Source organism: Oncorhynchus mykiss, chromosome 26, assembly GCF_057628025.1.
Source record: "Oncorhynchus mykiss isolate SJ-2025 chromosome 26, ASM5762802v1, whole genome shotgun sequence".
NCBI lineage: Eukaryota > Metazoa > Chordata > Actinopteri > Salmoniformes > Salmonidae > Oncorhynchus > Oncorhynchus mykiss.
In genome coordinates this window covers 11,507,977-11,531,787 of record NC_143047.1, presented here as the reverse complement: position 1 = coordinate 11,531,787, position 23,811 = coordinate 11,507,977, and the positions used below count along the sequence as shown (strand labels likewise).

Genomic DNA, 23,811 nt, shown 5'->3' with positions numbered 1-23,811 from the left:
CGGATGTTGTGTAACGCACTTAAATCCCTTGTCAAACACTCATTCATTTGGTGGGCAAACAGCCCCTAAAAACGCACTGAAACATAACCGAACATGTTTTAATGTTGCTGCCGTTTTGCTGCTGTTAGCTTTTACCCATCTGACCTGTTTATTATTTAGTGGCGATATACACTTTTTTGGGACAAATGCAGTCCGTACACAAGAGTGAATCAAAACAATAGTTTAATAAGGGAAAGATAATAACCTACCAAATGTCAAAAGACGTTGGCATTCAACACTTGCAATGGGAGCTCTGTTTGTGTTTACATCATGTCTGCTAGACATCTATTGAGACCAAAGGATTGTCTGGAGCCAAACTAAAGTTCAAAGTGGAACCAGTCTTCCCATTCTCCACCAATATTAATGTGGTAAACTGATAAACGATGAAAGGGAAACAGACAACAAGAGGAGACTAGGTAGGGAGTTTCCGTTGCTCTTCCCTGGGATGCACATGTGACTCCTTTTTTTTGTTGTTGGTTTTGTTAGTTAGACATGCTTACACGAGCGAGAATTCGTCCACTGAATGTGTGCCTATCCTGCCGGAAAGACTACATCACAGCTCACTACTCCCAGGGGACTGCGTTGCGACCCTCAGTCGACAACGTGGGCGCTCAAGTGGTACCTTTTGCGTCTGCTTTGCCAGTATCAACAGCTGCTCAGCTGTCACATATCTCCCATGGATTCAATGGAGCTAAGACACTGGTACTGCAACTGACTTTGGAGAGGTACACACGGACAGGGATGCACACAGGCGCTTCATTACACATTAGCGCTTGTGGAGCACACACTGGCAAGAAAGATCAGTCTGGACAGTGACCTACATACCTAATTCACTTCTAGTTCACGGAAAGATTCATCTCATGATATGGGTCAACCATATACTTTAGGGAGCACTGAGACATGGTTTCCTGTATGGTCAAAGAAAGCTTCATAGATTTAATGTTCACATGTAAGGCCTTTGATGTCAATTTTTATTGAGAAAAAAAACAACAACTTTTATTTCAACTGGTGTTGGCAACATACCAATACGTTTGTTTTTTTTGTATTTATAAATGAATGTCTTAACTTTGACCACCATATCTTTAATAAAAATAAACATTATTGAAGGTGACTAACAACAACTATGGTAATGTGGGCCTTATTTAATCAAAATATATAAGGTCATATTTGTATACATCATGAAACAACGCTTTGGAGAAATCATAAGAGAGAGAGAGAGAGAGAGAGAGGGGCAACAGAACGACACAGACTCACAGTCTCCGTGAATGAACCGAACATTTCAAAAAAGCCCCATCTTTGACGTCTGTGAAAAAACATGATGTGTTTCTGCTCAACAGCTCATGCAAATCAACCTAAACAAACATGAGGAGCGGATCTCTTTTAGAATACAAAAAAGAATAGTCCAGAAGCAGATATGATCAAAATAATTTCAAAGTCCTGAAAAATGAATTCCAAATAAAAATCCCATTGAACTGAAAATATAATACAAATAGAAAATAAAACATCCAAAGATATCCAACCGAAAATAAATAAGAACAGCCATGCATGAAGCACGGCAGATACTATTTGGAAACAGGATGCAGCGTTTAGTGGATGTTGGTTGTGTGTACGACGTAGCTGTGAAGTTCTTATTCACATAGATTCCTTGTTTCATGCTTCTCACACAATTCATATACATTCAGTTCTTAGACGTTGTCCTCCATTAGTCCCAGTCAGAAGACCACGTCTTCTCCTTCTCTTTCATTCAGTCCTTATATCGTCAGTCCTTTCTTCTCCTCTCTTTGTCATTCGTTTCCTCACCCTCAGTGATGTGCCGTAACGGTATACATCTATATATATATATTTCCCTTTCGTTGTTTGGTACATAAAGTGAAAACTTTCGGGTCGTCGTTTGGTTGAAGTCTCTTATTGGGTAAACAGGAAGGGGAGGAGCTTATGCAGGATCAGGAGAGTGATGAAGAGGAACGGGTCAGTGGTGGTAATGGCTCCAGAACCTGGCCAGACAAAGACAACCAGAGGGGGTAGAAAGGTCAGTGGAAATGTCTCTCTGCTACAAATCAAACCTGCACACAGAAACTGAGGAGAGATTTCGTGTTAAGACAGTACCATGGGATGCCTGGCTGTGGTGAATGGGAACAATTGGACATCCTCCAGAGTTAAGGAAGCTCACGGTAGCTCATGACATCTGTTAACTCCCTGCCAGGAGTAGAATTCTGTATTACCTGGGACATATTTCACACAATTATGGCTGACAAAATGGCAGTTGTGGAAAATCTCAAGTCTACTTTCGTTCACGCTTCTGCTGCCATGTTCCAGATAAAGGTGAGATAGAGGTGAGAGTTTCATCCACACTGCCAGGCTACCTTTTGAGTCCATGAAATGGTGGCATCTACTTATGCTGATTGTTTTGTACAGGAAGGTAGGAGACATCCCGGGGAGAACCTGGCCATGAGGAAGAGTGGCCCTTGGATACAGCTCCTAATCCCTGTCTGACACGTTTCATTTCCTGTTTGGGCAGTAGAGCAACTGCTGGCTAAAAGCGGTTTCATTATGACACACGCACACTCTCTCATACGCACACACATAAACGGACACACGTGGTCAGCGAGGAACAGACCCCAGCAAACAAAAGGCAGGCCAGATTGATTTTTCAGATCACACACACGGAAACAAGCGCAATGAGTCAATGTTTAACGAGGCTGGAGTTTCTGTGACACCTCTAGTGTGAAACGGCCGTCTGTTTTTCCATCCTCATGTTCTCAGCCAGGCCACGCCCCGCTACACATCCACACACCAACACTTCCACCATCCCCCAGCCCAAAGACATGGTGTAAAGACCACACGCACATCAACTCAAAGACATGAACTCTACTACACGCAAACAGGGCAATACAAGTGCTTAACAGTGCCTTACAAGACTCACCCGGAGCCAGGCCAGCTGTCTTAATCACAGACAGAGCTGCAGTGTATTCAGGGCAAAATGGAGTGAGTGAGAAAGCATCAGACCAAATGTCTTTCTCCATGTTTCGCTGAACGTTGATTCGCTGATTGGCTCTAATCTTCGCATCAATTCCCCTTGTTTCTCCCCCACTCTACTTCGATTGTTTCAATCTCTCATGGCCTTCCATCCGCTCTCTGTTTATGTCTCTGGCACTGTACCTCTTTGTAAACTGTATCCCTCCTTCTGTGTCCCACCCCTCGTTTTATTCTTGCCACATTTCTTTTCCTTTGCCCTTTTAAAATCTCTCTCTCTCTCTATCTGCTCTGCACTCTCTCTGTCTTCCGTGGTCATTGAGTAGATTGGCTGTAGAGTGATGGACAGCATCTGGACAGGGCAGCTTATCTGAGCCTCCTCACCAAGGATCCAAATGACAGGTGTTTACTTAAGGCTATCTGGAGACAGCCGGCTCTGACTGCTCCTGTCCCCTCATGACGCACCCCACCTCAGCCCCAGCCAGACCCTTACAATCACCCCGTATGGCAGGTGCTTGTCACAGACATCTTTAAAATGTCCAATCCAATCTAAATTAGCTGAAAAATAATAATAATTTCCTGAGTAGAAAAGCACTTTGGGATTGAAATGTGGAAACAGAGCAGGATTATCAGTTGTGATATTGGTAAGGACCAGAGGACTGCCTCAGATCACCTTTTGAAATTGGTTAGTCACGCAATGATCCACCTCTGTTCAAAGTTCGTATCTTGTGTTAATAGGTATTAATTTAGCACTGGGAAAACCCAGACTTTTCAGGTGCCCTGCTTGAGAAACCAGAACTTCTTCTCACGCTCTAACGCCTCTAACATTTGTATGAAATCTTTGGCACAAAACCCCTCTGTTCTATGTTCAATTCTACTCTATTCTATAGAATATTCTACAACTTCATCAGACTCAAGGAAAAGTCATTATTTTCTATCCACAACCACATTAAACCATTGGTTTCACCCTGTGTCATCCGTGGTGATCTTTATCAGACACTCTCCTACTCGGACAATTAAAATATGTGTGCATTGAAGACAGAATGCAGGTAAAGCTGTACAAAGGTCAAACGAAAGCCATGAAAATAACAACATGAATAAACCCACACGAATCAGCTAAAACCTGAGAACCACTCCCCAGGACCATTGTTGCCAGAATCACTCCGCACGTTAACACAGCAGTCGCCAAACGTGTAACACCAAGGCATTACTCTATCCGCACTCATCCCCTCTACTGGAAGCACTACATAAGAGAAAATAAGTTTACACTCATAGGAGCACACACTGCTCCAACTCCAAATTCGCCCCGACACTCTGTAGGGGAATAGTCTTGTTTATCGTTGAACCATGTTTTAGTACCAGTGGGTATCTCTCTGTGGGAATGACATCTCTTTGCCTTGAGGGTTCAGAGGATTCTCCACTGAGTTTTGAATCAATCAAAGCATACACTTAACCTCAGAACACAGTGTCTGTAAGATCATCTGCCTATGCAGATAAATCAGTTAGCCAATATTTTACGTCCAATGGAAATGTCGGTTTGTGAGAGTAACCTCGACCTTTAAAAATACAATGAATACAACGATACTTTATATAACCCACCACATTCAAGTATTTGGAAACTAAAACCCGGGACATTGGGTTAAAAAGCCATCTGTGGTGTATGACGTGGGGGTGTTGAAATATGGCAAATGAATGGGCCCAACACATTATTTGGAGATCACATTGCAGCTCATTGGGGGCAAAGTGAAGCAGAAACAATACACCCCTACAGTGTACAACGCTAGCTATGACTCAGCTACATGCCCTATTCGCACAATAATTACTGTCATTAGTACACCAGCCCTGTGAGGTGTACACTTGATTTCTCTCTCTCTCTCCCTCTCTCTCTCTTCCTCTCTCTCTCTTCCTCTCTCTCTCTCTCTCTTCCTCTGTCTCTCTCACTCTCACTCTCACTCTCTGTCTCACTCTCTGTCTCACTCTCTGTCTCCCTCACACATTAGCAGACATTGACAATTGACCTAAAGCAGAACCCCTTGGATGAGAGGTACAATCTCATCGTTCTGTTCAATATGTGTGTTTTCTGTAGAGTAGCAGCTATGCACTGTGGAGACCTGTAACTAATGGCCATTAGGATGACATCACTATTCTCGAAGGTTACGGTTGGCATCTGCTAGACGGCTGAATAGGGGGATGATTAGGAATCGCATATGGGGGAGGACAAACAGAACGACTGAAAGCACAGATGTGGATAAAGAAACAACAACCGTTTTCAGAGCATGGAGTGTTCAATGGGGAGTGCAACACAACGTACTGCAGATAGAGACAGTAAAAATAAATACAAAAGGCTATGTTGCAAAGAGAGACAGAGAAAAAAAAGAGGGAACTATTGACCGAGCTTGGCTAACAAAGACACGACTTCCACACGGGTGGTTGACTTTGTTCTATTCGTTTACCTGGACTGAACATACAAAGAGGGATTTTGTGTGATGTTTTCTCTTGTTGGTGCCTAAGTTTGTCCTCATGGATACATGGGTCACAAGTGAACGTTCTCTTTTGTTAGGGGGAGGTTGAACTCCAACAGGCTTCTTCACCACATGGAAACAATGAAGCCTTGGAAGTTCAATAATACAAGCTGAGGGTGAGGCAAACAAGTCCTCCTCCACCACTTCACCCTGCAGTGCGCCATAGTTTTGCAACTCTGACTGCTTGGGGTACCTACAATAAAGAGAACCGCTACAGAGTTCTACCATTATGGATTGCCAGCTACCATTGTTCCATATTGGTCATGTAGTGTCTTTCCTTACAGTTGAAAGGGACCACTTATTTAAGAGAATACTCTCCACTTCTCTAACACTTTTCCCACTATCTCATGGTCTTGGATGAGCTATAGGCTGCAACACAAAGGCCCAATAATAATATAGTAGTGTAAAGTCCCCATAACCGTCCAGCCATCATCTGTCACAGAGATGACAACACCAGCACAGTGCCTTCTTGCCAGGCAAACAATGTAAGTCAACGACGGAAGTCAATCAACATCACATTCGGAGAAGTGAAGTGCTTCCCATACAGTCTGACAGCTACCTAAAACTTGTCATAATTGTCCTTAGAGCGGAGACTGACAGCTGAAAAGCCACATCAGCCCGTTAAAACCCCCCCAACACATACACACACACACACACACACACACACACACACACACACACACACACACACACAGGATGCGATAGACTGGGTGTTTAATGAGGGATTGAGACAGCTGTCTAGCCAGAGACAAATACTCTTGCCAAGGGATATCAAGGTAATCTAGAGTAGCAAGCAGACCATTGCATTTTGGGTAGGTGTATTCAAGTGAGCTCTTGCATCATCACTGTCTGGCTGTCCTCATGCTCTATGCCATCCTTCTCACTCCCTACCAAACAAGTTCACCTGCCAAGTCCTTTCGATGAACTGTTGAGTGCACACAGTCACAGTTTTTAATATTATTGCATATCCTATTGCCAGCAGCATCCCACCCTGCATACCACTGCTGGCTTGCTTCTGAAGCTAAGCAGGGTTGGTCCTGGTCAGTTCCTGGGTGGGAGACCAGATGCTGCTGGAAGTGGTGTTGGAGGGCCAGTAGGAGGCACTCTTTCCTCTGGTCTAAAAAAATATCCCAATGCCCCAGGGCTGCCCTGTGTAGGGTGCAGTCTATTGGACGGGACATTAAATGGTTGTCCTGACTCTCTGAGGTCATTAAAGATCCCATGGCACTTACTGTAAGAGTAGGGGCGTTAACCCTGGTGTCCTGGCTAAATTTCCAATCTGGCCCTCAAACCATCACGGTCACCTAATAATCCCCAGTTTACAATTGGCTCATTCATCCTCCTCTCCCCTGTAGCTATTCCCTAGGTCGTTGCTGCAAATGAGAACGTGTTCTCAGTCAACTTACCTGGTAGAATAATGGATAAATAAATTAATTGCATAGGCAGTTTCTTTCTCACCTCATTTTCACTGTGAATAATACAAACAGTAACATTATCAAACTAACTCCCACAGTCACATCCACAATGTGGAATATTTCCACTTACCAAATGTTCCTTTTAATCAAGCAGTCTATAATCAATATAGAGAGTCAATCATTCTAATTAGAATATTCCAGTGAATTAATTTGGTGATTGATTAATTAATGATCTAAGTAATAGCGGTTCACATTGCAATTGGCTTTCAGATTGGCCTTACATACAGCTTGATTTCGTGAAACAAGTGAGACGAATTACTGAGATACTTTAAATGAATCTGAAATATTGTTTTACGTAAGGGACAACACTATTGTTTAAATGCTCTGAGATGGAAATGCTTTCCAATGTTGAAAAATGCTGGGAGTAGAGCTTGTGATTCCATGGATGGTTGTATTCGCAGTTTCAAGTTTCAACAAGGTTCCATTTCACTGTTGTGTCGTCGTTGTTCTGTTCGTGAATTGAGAACCAGGAGGAACATTCACGGCTGTGCAGTCCGCCACACTTTCCACTGTGAATTCATGATAGACAGCCACCATCCCCAAAGTGTTAGCCACTGATCCTCCATGGGACTATCAATCTGGTTCCCTGTGAAGCGCTGGAGAATGGTGCACTGCAAGTTGATCTGTTATCCCAGCAAGGCCACCAAACCCCCAGATGAAAAATGAAACATTTGAGAGGCAATTTGAGACACCTGACAGTGTGCTGAGGGGCCAGCTTATCTGCCCCATGCCCGTGGCATTTCCCCTTTAATATTAATTGTTTCTGCCACTCAGCCAGATGACATTGCAGAAAAGTGACAGATGCACGCATTTCCGAGAGGCGGGCCAGATCACATTTTTTCCCCCTCAACTGTTGTTATTGTGGTACGACAAGGGAGGGCCAATCTTTCACGTATGCCAGGGTGCTTTTTAACCTTCACAATCTGTTGACAAATATGTTGAGGGGTTCACTTAAAGAAAAAAAAAAATCTGTCTCCCACAGTCAACGTAAACGTGTCAGGAGGGCACTTTTACATGGATTGATTTACTGTATTTGATTTAGTCTGACAGAGATACATGACGAGAGACAGAGAAGCAAATGCTGACCAGACAATTTGAAGGAATATATCAGCCTTGCACTGCTATATATGAAAAATAATATGCATCAGATTCTCATAATTCAACAGGTGAGTTTGCCTTGCTCTGTCCTGGACAATCAAGTTAAGACAACAAGCCCAGAGGTCAGTCTAACTATGGCTGCCTAACCTTGTTTTGTAATCTAAACAGAGCATTATTCTGCTCCCGAGTGGCATAGCGGTTGAAATCACTGCATCTCAGTGCAAGAGGTGACACTACAGTCCCTGGTTTGAATGAAGGCTGATTCACATCTGGCCGTGATTGGGAGTCCCATAGGGTGGTGCATAATTGGCACAGCTTCGTCCAGGTTTGGCCGGGGTAGGCCATCTTTGTAAATAAGAATTTGTTTTTAACTGACTTGCATTGTTAATTAAAGGTTAAATAAAATTAAAATAAATCAAAACCAAGTAAAAATGTAGTAACTGCTCATTTGGCCGAAAAGGATTCAATGTCATTTTTGCTACATTAAATACGTGGACAAGAATACTGCCTCTATTGTATTGTGTTTTGGAGAAAATGGGGGTCATGTTAAAAGAGAGAGAGAGAGAGAGAGAGAGAGAGCGAGGAATCAGTGAACTGGCAACGATATTGTTTGATTTTTCGCCAAATGGCCGCCTCTGTCTCGCTTCGCTAAGGACAGGGTTGGCCGAACACGCTGATCCACAATGCCAGTTCCTAGGAGAAGGCCATTTACTGTGCTCCAGGCTACTCTCACGTCGACGGTACATGTCCAGGATGGCAGCATCCGTGTTCTGAACATGAGGAGGACTAACAGCATGGTGCCATTCTATTAGCTCTGTGTTTTCAGCATTATTACCCCTCGGTTGGCAGTTAGCTTCATTCAGAAAGTAAGGGATTCGAATCACATAGAGAAGACCAAATGGATCCCTGGTCTCTGGATGAGAGAGTCTGCTAAATGACTAACATGTAGAAGTAAATGTAGGCTTCCAAATGACCAATTTGTACAACTCTGTTGATTACATTTTCAATGGAACTCAAGGCTCTGTAGATGGCATTGGCTTCAAGCATACATTTAGATGTACATGTTGTTGGATGATATTACTGAAATCGGGACTAGTAGTGACAGCAGAGACGAAGCCCTGCACTTGGGGACACAGGTAGAGTTGTGTAACTGTTTCCTCTGGAGTCCTCTCCTCCAGTTATGGCCCCACCAGCTGTCCTCCTCTGCCCCGAGGACAAGGCCACAGCAAGGGGAGAACAGCCACCCCAACAAGCCACAGCACACGTCGAGCTGACACAACACTGAGTACGATAGACACAATAGGGAAGGAACAGAGAATGAAACTTCCCACAATGTCTCCTCCAAGGGCCTCTAAAGTCTTTCGGAAAACTTCCCATCAGGAGTTCCTTTCACTCTAATCCCCACACAGAAGTATAGTACCCTTGAGGGGAGAGACAAGCCCTGTGTAAAGAAGCCAGAACCCTGGCAACAGCCTATCATTAGAGGAGGGCCTTGCTCTACATTACCCCCTTAGTCAGCCTGCAAACCACCAACGCACTGACAGCAATAGCCAGGAAAGAGGAGGAGCCTGGACACATGCTTCCAGCCAGAGATATGAACAACAGACACAATCAAAACATACATCAGCACACAGTTACATGCTAACGCACATAAACAGACAAGTGTGGTCCCACATACTGATAAGTGTGCAACCCCCCCCCCCCCCCCCCCCCACCCCCCCGTGACATGTCTCCCACGCTGCACCACCACTGCGTCAGCGGCTGTAAGTCTGATATGGCAGAACGGCGAGTGAAACCCTCCTGCGGAGTCTGTGAAATTGAATTATTCAGGAGTGCGCTTCATTGATCAGTAGCGAGTCTGACGTGTGAGATAGCTCCCTTCTCGCTCTCTCCAAGGGCTGCTTTAAGGCGCGCTCACGTTATAGTGTGGAGATCATGAGGAGACCTCATATCCATGGCCATTGTGAATCACATCTTCATAATTTCTGTCTCTATATGGTGGACACTATAGAGGCAAGAACCTGTCACTCTCCTCTGCAGCATCTGTAGTGGAAAATCCTAAGTATTCACCCCCCCCCCCCTTGGATTTCTCAAATTTTTTTGCATTATGAAGTGGGATTGATAATTGATGTCAAAGTGAAATGAAAATTCCATCTATTTAATTAATGAAGAATAAACCACAAAATATATGTTGATGAGATAAGTATTCCCCCCTGAGTCAATACATGTTAGAATCACCTTTGGCAGATAAGTATTCCCCCCTGAGTCAATACATGTTAGAATCACCTTTGGCAGATAAGTATTCCCCCCTGAGTCAATACATGTTAGAATCACCTTTGGCAGATAAGTATTCCCCCCTGAGTCAATACATGTTAGAATCACCTTTGGCAGCGATTACAGCTGTGTGTCTTTCTGGGTAAGCCTCTAAGAGCTTTCCACCTCTGGATTGTGTGATATTTTCAAAATATTCCTTTCAAAATTCTTCAAGCTCCGTCAAGGAGTTGAGGATCATGGCTGGACAGCAATTTTCACGCCTTGCCATAGATTTCAAGCAGATTTAAGTCAAAACGGAACATTCATGGTCTTCAAGGTAAGTAACTCCAGTGTAGATTTGTGTTGCAGGTTATTGTCCTGCTGAAACGTGGATTTCTCTCCCAGTGTACGTTGTAAACTTTGTTGTTGTACTTTATTTGTAAGAGTTGTTCATTTGTTAGGTTCAAGGTGCAACACAATATTGATTATTGAACTACATTTGATCTAGTTCAGTCTTATCAATCACTTAAAATAATGTAATAATCTCTTACCTAGCTTGATGTGGGCATATTTGTTTACTTTTTGTTGTTTTAAATAGAGAAGGTTAGAAGGGCCATGGGTCATGACCCCCTGCCAAGTCACGTCTGCCTCTGCAAATAAGCACTGCTGAGTTGTTTATAGTCATAGTCAATCGATCAATAATATAATAATACTCCTAGATTTTTTATTTACAATATGGAGATCTATGAGAATAGAAAGGTTCAGAACTTTTGTGAAACATCACAGCACAGTTGAAAAATATATAGCAAACAATTACATTGATGGAAGCAACGATCTATCTGCAATATTAAAGCTGGTAGATCACAAATTAGTATAGTATGTATATATATATATATATATATTACATACATACATACATACATACATACTATTTTGGAATAGGTTTATATATATAGATATATATTTATTTATTTATTTATATATATATATATATATATATATATATATATATATATATATATATACAGTTCCTTCGGAAAGTATTCAGGAAAGTATTCAGACCCCTTGACTTTTTCCACATTTTGTTACATTGCAGCCTTATTCTGAAATTGATTAAATTGTTTTTTCCCCCCTCATTAATTTACACACAATGCCCCATAATGACAAAGCAAAAACAGTTTTTTAGACATTTTTGCTCATTTATGAAATATAATTAACTGAAATATCATATTTACATATCACGGAACCCAAACCGGCTGCGTGCGTGCGCCATCGTGCGCTATCGTGCATACATTTATTTTGTGCCCCTACACCAAACGCGATCACGACACGCAGGTTAAAATATCAAAACAAACTCTGAACCAATGACAATCATTTGGGGACAGGTCGAAAAGCATTAAACATGTATGGCAATTTAGCTAGTTAGCTTGCACTTGCTAGCTAATTTGTCCTATTTAGCTAGATTGCTGTTGCTGGCTAATTTGTCCTGGGATATAAACATTGAGTTGTTATTTTACCTGAAATGCACAAGGTCTTTTACTCCGACAGTTAATCCACACATAAAACGGCCAACCGAATCGTTTCTAGTCATCTCTTCTCCTGCAAGGCTTTTTCATCTTTGAACTTTATATGGTGATCGGCATCTAAACTTTCATAGTCTTACCACGACTACCGGAAAAACAGTTCATCTTTCAATCACCCACGTGGTTATAACCAATGAAGAGATGGCACGTGGGTACCTGCGTCTATAAACCAATGAGATGGGAGAGGCAGAACTTTCAGCATGATCTGCATCAGAAATAGAAAGGAGTTCTATTTTAGCCCTTGGCATCGCAGACGCTCGTTGGCGCACGCGAGCAGTGTGGGTGCAATAATTGAATAACATGGATTTCTAAATTTATTGTGCGATGTGTCCGGTCTGGTCAGCATGTAAGAATTCAGACCATTGTACTCAGTACTTTTTTGAAGCACCTTTGGCAGCTATTACAGCATGGAGTCTTCTTGGGTATCACGTTACAAGCATGGCACACCTGAATCTGGGGAGTTTCTCCCATTCTTCTCTGTAGATCCTCCCAAGCTCTGTCAGGTTGGATGGGGAACGTAGCTGCACAGGTATTTTCACGTCTCTCCAGAGATTTTTGAGCGGTTTCAAGTCCAGGCTCTGGCTGGGCCACTCAGGGACATTCAGGGACTTCAGGTCCCAAAGCCACTCCTGCGTTGTCTTGGATGTTGTCCTGTTGGAAGGTGAACCTTTGCCCCAGTCTGAGGTCCTGAGCACTCTGGAGCAGGTTTTCATCAAGGATCTCTCTGTGCTTTGCTCCGTTCATCTTTGCTTTGATCCTGACTAGTCTCCCTGCCACTGAAAAACATCCCCACAGCATGGTGCTGCCACCACCATGCTTCATGTAGGGATGGTGCCAGGTTTCCTCCAGACATGATGCTATACCCTTATGGGGTATTGTTTGCAGAATGATGGACATTTATTTTTCTGTTATTAATTTTATAATAAGTCTGTAACGTAACAAAATGTGGAAAAAGACAAGGGGTCTGAATACTTTCTGAAGGCACCGTATATACTGCATTACCAAAAGTATGTGGACACCTGCTCTTTGAACATCTCATTCCAAAATGATGGGCATTAATATGGAGTTGGTCCACCCTTTGCTGCTATAACAGCCTTCACTCTTCTGGGAAGGCTTTCCACTAGAAGTTGGAACATTGCTACGGGGACTTGCTTCCATTCAGCCACAAGAGCATTAGTGAGGTCGGGCACTGATGTTGGGTGATTAGGCCTGGCTCTTAGTCGGCCTTCCAATTCTTCCCAAAGGTATTCGATGGGGTTGAGGTCAGGTCTCTGTGCAGGCCAGTCAATGTTTTCCACACCGATCTCGACAATCCATTTCTGTATGGACCTCATTTTGTGCACAGGGGCATTATCATGCTGAAACAGGAAAGGACCTTCCCCAAACTGTTGCCACAAATTTGGAAGCACAGAACCGTCTAGAATGTCATTGTATGCTGTAGCGTTAAGGTTTCCCTTCACGGGCCTACCGAGTAGCACAGCGGTCTAAGGCAATGCATCTCAGTGCTAGAGGCATCACTACAGATCCAGGTTCGATCCTGGGCTGTGTCGCAGCCGGCCACCAACGGAGACCCATGAGGCGGCGCACAATTGCCCCAGCGTCATCCGGGTTAGGGTAGGGTTTGGCCTGCAGGGATGTCCTTGTCCCATCGCACTCTAGGGACTCCTTGTGGCGTCCGTGCGCATGTATGATGACTTCAGTCAACAGCTGTACAGTGTTTCCACAGTGTGGCTGGCTTCCAGGTTAAGCGGGCAGTGTGTGAAGAAGCAGTGCGGCTTGGCTGGGTTGTGTTTCGGAGGATGCACGGCTCTCGACCTTTGCCTCTTCCGAGTCCGTACGGGAGTTGCAGCCATGGTACAAGACTGTAACTACTACCAATTGGATATCACAAAATTGGGTAGAAAAATCTGTAAAAAGTACCAAACATTTCCCTTCACTGGAACTAAATGGCCTAGCCCGAATCATGAAAAACAGCCCCAGACAATTATTCCTCCTCTACCAAACTTTACAGGTGGCACTATGTATTCGGGCAGGTAGCGTTCTCCTGGCATCCGTCAAATCCAGATTCGTCTGTCGGACTGCCAGATGGTGAAGCGTGAATCATCACTCCAGAGAACACGGTTCCACTATTGCAGAGTCCAATGGCGGCGAGATTTACACCACTCCAGCCAACGATTAGCATTGCATATGGTGATCTTAGGCTTGTGTGCGGCTGCTCGGCCATGGAAACCATTTCATTAACCTCCCCTGGCGAACAATTATTGTGTTGACGTTGCTTCCAGAGGCAGTTTGGAACTCAATAGTGAGTGTTGCAACTGAAGATAGATTATTTTTATGTGCTACAGAAGATAGATTATTTTTACGTGCTACAGATAAGATAATTTTTACGTGCTACACGCTTCAGCACTCGATGGTCCTATTCTGTGAGCTTGTGTGACCTACCACTTCACGGCTGAGCCCTTGTTGCTCCTAGATATTTCCACTTCACAATAACAGCACTTAAAGTTGACAGGGGAAGCTCTAGCAGTGCAGAAATTTGAAACAAATTTTTCAACCACTCCACAAATTTCTTAACAAACTATAGTTTTGGCAAGTCGGTTAGGTCTACTTTGTGCATGAGTAATATTTCCAACCTTTGTCTACAGAGAGATTATTTCACTTTTAATTCACTGTATCACAATTCCAGTGGGTCATAATTGTGCATACACAAAGTTGACTGTGCCTTTAAACAGCTTGGAGAATTCCAGAAAATGATGTCATGGCTTTAGAAGCTTCTGATAGGCTAATTGACATCAAACTGTTGCCACAAATTTGGAAGCACAGAACCGTCTAGAATGTCATTGTATGCTGTAGCGTTAAGGTTTCCCTTCACGGGCCTACCGAGTAGCACAGCGGTCTAAGGCAATGCATCTCAGTGCTAGAGGCATCACTACAGATCCAGGTTCGATCCTGGGCTGTGTCGCAGCCGGCCACCAACGGAGACCCATGAGGCGGCGCACAATTGCCCCAGCGTCATCCGGGTTAGGGTAGGGTTTGGCCTGCAGGGATGTCCTTGTCCCATCGCACTCTAGGGACTCCTTGTGGCGTCCGTGCGCATGTATGATGACTTCAGTCAACAGCTGTACAGTGTTTCCACAGTGTGGCTGGCTTCCAGGTTAAGCGGGCAGTGTGTGAAGAAGCAGTGCGGCTTGGCTGGGTTGTGTTTCGGAGGATGCACGGCTCTCGACCTTTGCCTCTTCCGAGTCCGTACGGGAGTTGCAGCCATGGTACAAGACTGTAACTACTACCAATTGGATATCACAAAATTGGGTAGAAAAATCTGTAAAAAGTACCAAACATTTCCCTTCACTGGAACTAAATGGCCTAGCCCGAATCATGAAAAACAGCCCCAGACAATTATTCCTCCTCTACCAAACTTTACAGGTGGCACTATGTATTCGGGCAGGTAGCGTTCTCCTGGCATCCGTCAAATCCAGATTCGTCTGTCGGACTGCCAGATGGTGAAGCGTGAATCATCACTCCAGAGAACACGGTTCCACTATTGCAGAGTCCAATGGCGGCGAGATTTACACCACTCCAGCCAACGATTAGCATTGCATATGGTGATCTTAGGCTTGTGTGCGGCTGCTCGGCCATGGAAACCATTTCATTAACCTCCCCTGGCGAACAATTATTGTGTTGACGTTGCTTCCAGAGGCAGTTTGGAACTCAATAGTGAGTGTTGCAACTGAAGATAGATTATTTTTATGTGCTACAGAAGATAGATTATTTTTACGTGCTACAGATAAGATAATTTTTACGTGCTACACGCTTCAGCACTCGATGGTCCTATTCTGTGAGCTTGTGTGACCTACCACTTCACGGCTGAGCCCTTGTTGCTCCTAGATATTTCCACTTCACAATAACAGCACTTAAAGTTGACAGGGGAAGCTCTAGCAGTGCAGAAATTTGAAACAAATTTTTCAACCACTCCACAAATTTCTTAACAAACTATAGTTTTGGCAAGTCGGTTAGGTCTACTTTGTGCATGAGTAATATTTCCAACCTTTGTCTACAGAGAGATTATTTCACTTTTAATTCACTGTATCACAATTCCAGTGGGTCATAATTGTGCATACACAAAGTTGACTGTGCCTTTAAACAGCTTGGAGAATTCCAGAAAATGATGTCATGGCTTTAGAAGCTTCTGATAGGCTAATTGACATCATTTGAGTCAATTGGAGGTGTACCTGTGGATGTATTTCAAGTCATACCTTCAAACTCAGTATCTCTTTGCTTGACATCATGGGAAAATCAAAATAAATCAGCCAAGATCTCAGAAAAAAAATTGTAGACCTCCACGAGTCTGGTTCATCCTTGGGAGCAATTTCCAAATGCCTGAAGGTACCACGTTCATCTGTACAAACAATAGTACGTAAGTATAAGTATAAACGACCACGCAGTCGTCATTCCGCTCAGGAAGGAGACACGTTCTGTCTCCTAGAGATGAATGTACTTTGGTGCAAAAAGTGCAAATCAATCCCAGAACAACAGCAAAGGACCTTCTGAAGATGCTGGAGGAAACAGGTACAAAGTATCTATATCCACAGTAAAACAAGTCCTATATTGATAAACCTGAAAGGCCGCTCAGCAAGGAAGAAGACACTGCTCCAGAACCGCCATAAAAAAAGCCAGACTACAGTTTGAAACTGCACATGGGGACAAAAATCATACTTTTTGGAGAAATGTCCTCTGGTCTGATGAAACAAAAATAGAACTGTTTGGCCATAATGACCATCGTTATGTTTGGAGGAAAAAGGGGGAGGCTTGCAAGCCAAAGAACACCATCCTAACCGTGAAGCACAGGGGTGGCAGCATCATGTTGTGGGGATGCTTTGCTGCAGGAGGGACTGGTGCACTTCACAAAATAGATGGCACAATGAGGAAGGAAAAATATGTGGATATATTGAAGCAACATCTCAAGACATCAGTCAGGAAGTTAAAGCTTGGTCGCAAATGACCCCAAGCATACTTCCAAAGTTGTGGCAAAATGGCTTAAGGACAACAAAGTCAAGGAATTGGAGTGGAAATCACAAAGCCCTGACCTCAATCCTATAGAAAATGTGGAGGCCTCCAAACCTGACTCAGTTACACCAGCTATGTCAGGAGGAATGGGACACAATTCACCCAACTTATTGTGGGAAGCTTATGGAAGGCTACCCGATATGTTTGACCCAAGTGAAACAATTTAAAGATGCTACCAAATACTAATTGAGTGTATGTAAACTTCTGACCCACTGGGAATGTGATGAAAGAAATAAAAGCTGAAATAAATAATTCTCTCTACTATTATTCTGACATTTCACATTCTTAAAATAAAGTGGTGATCCTAACTGACCGAAGACAGGGAATGTCCTTGGATTAAATGTCAGGAATTGTGAAAAACTGAGTTTAAATGTATTTGCCTAAGGTGTATGTAAACTTCAGACTTCAACTGTATACAGTACTCGTCAAAAGTTTGGACACACCTACTCATTGTGTGCAAAGCTGTCATCAAGGCAAAGAGTGGCTACTTTAAAGAATCTATAATCTAAAATATATTTTGATTTGTTTATCATGTATGTATACAAAAGTATGCGGAAACCCTTTCAAACTAGTGGATTCACCATTTCAGCCACAGTCTTTTCTATTTCTATTTCTGTTCACTCTGTCATTTAGGACATTATTGTCGAGTAACTTCAATGTTGCTGATCGATCTTCAGTTTCCTCCCTTCACAGCCAGTGAACTCTGTAGCTGTTTTGAAATCATTATTGGCCTCATGGTGACATCCCGGAGGAGTTTCCATATTGTCCTACAGCTCAGTTAAGAACGACTTTTGTTGTGTCTGGGTGGTTTAGTACATCATCCACAGCATCATTATTAACTTGACCATGCTTAATAAAGAGATATTCAATGTCTAATTTGTAAATGTTACCCATCTACCAATCACTGCCCTTCTTTACGAGGCTTTTGAAAAGCTCACTGGTCTTTGTAGTTTAATCTGTGCTTGAAATTCAACACTTGGGGACAGAGGAAGGGTTAGCCATTAACAGAGGAAGGGTTAGCCATTAAAAAATCATGTCAACCCTTATTACTTCATACAGAGTGATTCCATGTAACTTATTATGTGATTTTCTAAGCTTCATTTCGCTCCTGAACTCATTTAGGCTTGCCTAAACAAAAAGGGTGAATACTTGTGCAACAACTATATTTTAGTTATTTCATTTGTAGGCCTATTAATTTGTTAACATTCTTTTCACTTTGACATAATGGAGAATTGTGTGTAGATCAATGACAGCGACAATGACATTTCAATCCCACTATGCCACGCAAGAAAATGTGAAAAAACAAAACAAGGGGATGAATATTTATGATGCCTACTGCATATACATACACACCTTCCCTCACTCTCCATAGTCTGACAAAAACCTCTGGCAAAATCAAATGTCTCAACTGGTGGCAAGATAGGTAGATATGTCCCAGCATGGATAAATGCATTTTTTTTATTATGATGAAATAAAGAATACCTCCCCGTAAGAATCACTGCCCTGTGAAGCAATATAATTACATGTAACAGGTTGTGTTCTCTACACAAGCATCATCAAATATATTATTTGTAAATAACATTATATAATTCAATGACAATAAAAATCTATTATTCACTCAAAGAGGGTAAATCACCGATCTGAATGACATGCTCCTGATGGTCTGACAGGAGATGGAGGAGTAACACACACAAACTCCACATCTTCTACCCTTGTATCACTAGGTGTCACTGTTGCACTTTAACTTACCAGCTCCGTGCTGCTGTCGGAGGATGGCCGCATTGCCGGGCCTTGGCGAAGCTGAGGACTTTGCTGCAGAGGCGGTGGTCATCGTGCTGGCGGGGAGGGGGCCATTTCCCGCTGGAGGAGGCACACGAGGCTTTCCCTGACCCGGCTCAGAGGTAGCCCGCCCCCCGGCCACCGCGTCCTTGCTGTTCCTCAGTGGCCATCTATTCTGAATGTGGGACACGGCCTCCTCGGCCACCATGCCATCACGCGGAATCACCCGGAGGGTGGCTTGAACCTTGTATTCCTGAGTCTCGTCGGAGTACAAGTCGGAAACCCGGCACTCGTACACCCCTTCGTCCTCTTTTCGCACCTTGGAGAGACTAAGCCTGTGAGATATGGCGCTGCCCTGCACCCTCACAGTCTACAAAGAGAAACAGAGAAAGGGAGAAATTGCTACATGCACAGTATAACCTGTTGGTTTCGACAATAAATACGTCTATATCAAAGTAGACTATGCCGGCCACTCATTAGACTACTGCCACATATGCAGCACGCGATGAGGGCTTATGGGTTTGATAGCCTAAATCCTAAAGGCCTATAATCCCCCAAAAATCTTAAACGTGTGGACGCAGTCTCAATAGAGAAATAACTTGCCTCTCCGCAGGAAAATGCAATAACGTCGCAGTTTAGTGGTGGGCCTAAACATGGCAGATTTAATGCTGCCTGTTGTGTGGCAAGTCTCTGGATACATTTCAAAACAAGATTAGGCTATATTTATATTATAAAGGCGACATGATAAGGGTGAGCCAGCCAGGTTTGAGCCAACTGTACAAAATGGAGTCGTAAGTCTAGAAAAAACGATGTTTGGAAAAATGCCCACTTGCAACAGAGGCGTGGACAGTTACCACCATAGCTTGTGCTAAAATATTGTCCATCGACCTCCATAGCGACACTTGGCCATATGATGTGGCTAGCCCTATGATCTTGAACAACGTTTATAAACATTTTATTACTCAAATGCATTATGGGACTTAACGGTGCTGCCATATACAACATTTGAAGAAATCAGATAGATATCAGATAGATCTACACTATGATAAAGTGTTAGCGTGAATGCTTCAGCTGGATATGAGGAAACACAAACACTTACGCTTATTTTTGTGGCATCCTTTTGAGTGACCTGAAATCAGAAATTTGTCGAAGTGTTATGGTCAGCCAGAGACACAAGACTGCATAATACTCTCGTTAATAGCAATTACACTTTAGGATATGAGCTTCAACACAATTGGAATTCCATGTGCAATTTTGAATAGCTTTCGACATTGTACAATTGTTTCTACAGCTGCGCGCATTGGAATCAGCACCATGGACAGCAACAGTTGCGTTGTTCCCAAACCTGCCCGAAACAGTGTGCACTGACATCAGCACCATGCATGGACAGCAACAGCTGCATTAACTCTCGAGCTGTCATAACTGCTCGTTTGTGTTTTCCAGTGCATGTTTATTGTGCTTAAATAACAGAGCAGAAACTACAGATGGGGTTGTTCTGTGTCCCTGAGTCGATTGAAACAGAGGCACAGATTGCGTAATCATGTCACAGTTATCCAACAGCATTATGGAATATTCCAACGTGGGTATTTCCGCTGCATGCATGAGAACTCTCCCTGAACTAATTTTAAAATCAAACAAGTACCATTTGTATCATTAGGTGTGACGCCCCCCCTCCCGCACAATATACACACCCCCTTCTGTAATATGAATGGCCACACAGTGTTTATAAGCTCCAGTATATCCCTTCACGTGCTTTTAGTCGGCAAACATGTTGTAATGGAGTCCATCAAATAAATAGCGACATATGTCATACATATGGCGATGCCATCATCAAAGGCCAGATTGCACACAGCCGTAGCCGTACGTGTCAATCACTTTTGGTGCAACTTCGAACATTTAAACAGACCCCCTCTCAGTAGCTGCCCGGGAGGAGCCCAACCTGCCCTCTCTGTCATGGGGACAGCATTACCTTGGCTCTGTTCGCCGGAGCGCTTATTTGCAGTTCGTGTGCAAGTTCTTTAGGTGTTGTCTCCTTTAGGTACCACCACTGGATCTCAAGCGAGAAGGGCGATGATCCGATGGCCCGAAAGGCGCACGGCATCTCAACGTCTTCTCCCTCACTGACACTCACATCTTTGGGCACTTCAGTAAACGTAGCTAACATTGAGAAAAGAGAACGTATATAATAGATTACTATGTTGGAATAACACATTTACAAAGATCTGAGATTACGTAGCCTCATGACAGACAACTGACATGCGCTTTAGTGAGATCCGTTTCCACATTGTCTGTATTTCGCAATACAATCATATTCAGGTTGCCATTCAATTTAAATATCAGTTTATATTAGTTTAAGACTTAAAAGAAAATAGACAATGAAGCAATGACGCAAAGGTAGCCTACTCAACGAGGCGTATTGGCTTTATGTGACCTGTGTACTGTGTACTGTGAATTGAAATGACCACGGCGTTTGATATAACCTGTAACGGAATAAATACAAGTATTTGGTCACTATGAGAATACCAATTATTGTTGCTTTACGTGTTTTGAGAGATCATGTTCATCTAGCATTAGGCTTAGCATAACTGAGGAAATGTGGACATTATGCAAAACTGCTGAAGCACAGTCTTGACATGTGTTCGTCTAATACTTGAATCCTATCAATCTATTCTCTCACCCAAGTATCATTTCATCGACAACGTAATTCTTTTTTTTTTTTTTTACTCATAACGACCAAGTCACTGCAGCATAATAATGCGCTCGACTTCAAATAATGACCCGGTCCGGTCCATATCACAACAGCTTGAAATCAAAAATCTAACCACAGGGGCTGTTCGATTGACAGCATTTGTGTTCACCATCAAAAGCACGGCATGCCACAACTATCAAAGTTGACTTACCATTTACACAGAAGAACAAGGGTGCGTTAAGAATTAAATAATAAAGGACGCCGTTGAGTCCCCGTTTTTCCATCTCATAGATATCCCAGGGTCGTTAGATTAGAGAGCGCGTGAAGACGGTCATTTGACCATAAATGTATCTTTATAACATCAACATTTCAATTTCCATGATGGGCAAGCGTTCGTCTCTGATCTGTTGGGGGAATTCGTTAGCTTTCCCAAAGATTCAAGATATTTCACAAGATCCAAATAACGTACTCCAATATGTTTTCCTGCCAGCCAGGCGAAAAACGTACAATCCAAATGTTCTGCAGCTGCTCTATATTCTATTATTATCCCCTTATAACTGTGATTCCTTATTTCCTGATGTGCTTCAGGTCGAAACCAAACTTCTTCTCGGCTGAAAGAAACCTGCTCATTCTGCTTTCCACGTGAAGGGAATGTTTCCCGGGCACTTCTCCAAGACCCATTACATAACCATCCTTGTGTCCGCTCCCATAAAGAGGACCTGCCGTGGACGAGATTCCCGTGTTTTGTACTAAGACCTGGAGGATCAGTAGACAGGTCCCAGCTCCGCGAGCGGATCCGTCTGCTTTGTGTGCATATCAGTGAGGAGGCGCTTTAGCATTTCCAAACCCACTAACTTAGTGTGGCGTGCGTGCAACGCCACCGATAGCCTGACGCGCGTTGAAACCTAATCAACCCTTCCCTCAAATCAACGCGCGGCACAACCTATGAGGACAATTCTCACAACCTGACGTCCAAACGAAATGCCAGCCCTTAAAACATATAGAATCAAGATGATTCATGCTGTTTTCTTTCCAAAATCAACAAGCCACTCTAAAATTAGCAGGAGCCGAGATTTGTATTTATTTAATGTGAAAAATAGGCCTACAGAAAAACTGCAGCGCTTTCTACTTTTGTTGTTGCAGTATTGGTCAGCTGTCGCACAGCCTCTGGTATTATAACCACCGGGATAATCCGTATTCCCTCAAACAGACAATGTTGTAATTCGGATTAAAATCAATCTCACTATGATATAGAACCACTCAACACAGTATTGCTCCTATTTAATCATGTTGTGCTATTTGCTTTGAAAATAAATATGTCATTATGTCAATGTCACCCAATACATGTCATAACGGTTTAAGGTTTGATGATTGATGATTGGTGTGACCAGCCTGCTGTGACACGCACGCACACACACACACACACACACACACACACACACACACACACACACACACACACACACACACACACACACACACACACACACACACACACACACACACACACACACACACACACACACACACACACACACACACACACACCTATAAGGATGTGTGCCACCGAGTGGTCCATACTCGGTGCCACGATTATTGCTTTAATCTAGGGTCTTTCTGAGATGCCTGGATGGTGCAGCAGACTGATCCCCTGGCTGAATCCTAAAACGGCTCTCCCAGCTGCCTAGCTGCCAATAATGCATTGCTTGTTCACTGAATTCTTCCCATTAGCACTTCACCCAAAGCTAGTATAGAGTGCTAGAGTCAGAGAGAATTGTGAGAAGAGGACATGAGAGCAAGAGAAAGGGTTGGCTGTGGGAAATGATGACTCTATTTTATCAGGCTGTGGGCGATGTTTCCACTAGTTTTAACAGTAGCGCTAAATTCATTTTGAATAAAGAGTCAAAAGTCCAAGGTTATGCTGGAAGGTCCATTTCAGTTCTGATGGCCTCATTGTTTCAATGGGCAGCATTGGTGCTGTCCCTTGAGAACGTGTTTGTGTCAGGAGACTAACATTCCCTTTCCCTTACCAGAACCCCTTTAAATGCACTTAGGGGCTCATAATGTAATTTACAGCAGGCCTTGCACGCACACTTGTACTTGCACACACATACTGTAGGTCAGGGGTATTCAACTCTTACCCTATGAGGTTCGGAGTCTGATGGTTTTCTGTTCTACCAGATAATTAAATTACTAAATCAGTCCCTGATTAGAACAATCAAAATAAGCAGTGGACCAGGCTTCGAGGTCCAGAGTTGAGTTTGAAGGCTCTGGGCCACACTGTGGTTCGTGAGCGTGCTCAAACTGTAAACTGCCCCATACTCAAACTATACACT

At 43.3% G+C, this 23,811-nt stretch overlaps 1 protein-coding gene across 1 annotated transcript; it reads right to left on the bottom strand.

The window, feature by feature from the left end:
• Nucleotides 1-950: 950 nt before the first annotated feature.
• Nucleotides 951-22,644, bottom strand: LOC110506370 (V-set and transmembrane domain-containing protein 2B-like). The gene is made up of 5 exons (XM_021585941.3): nt 21,687-22,644; nt 20,756-20,943; nt 19,886-19,915; nt 18,757-19,156; nt 951-2,033 (listed from the first exon to the last, which is right to left on the bottom strand). Exons 1-5 carry the CDS (start codon nt 21,757-21,759, stop codon nt 1,945-1,947), a joined length of 780 nt encoding a protein of 259 aa, XP_021441616.1. The 5' UTR covers nt 21,760-22,644; the 3' UTR covers nt 951-1,944.
• Nucleotides 22,645-23,811: the final 1,167 nt, after the last annotated feature.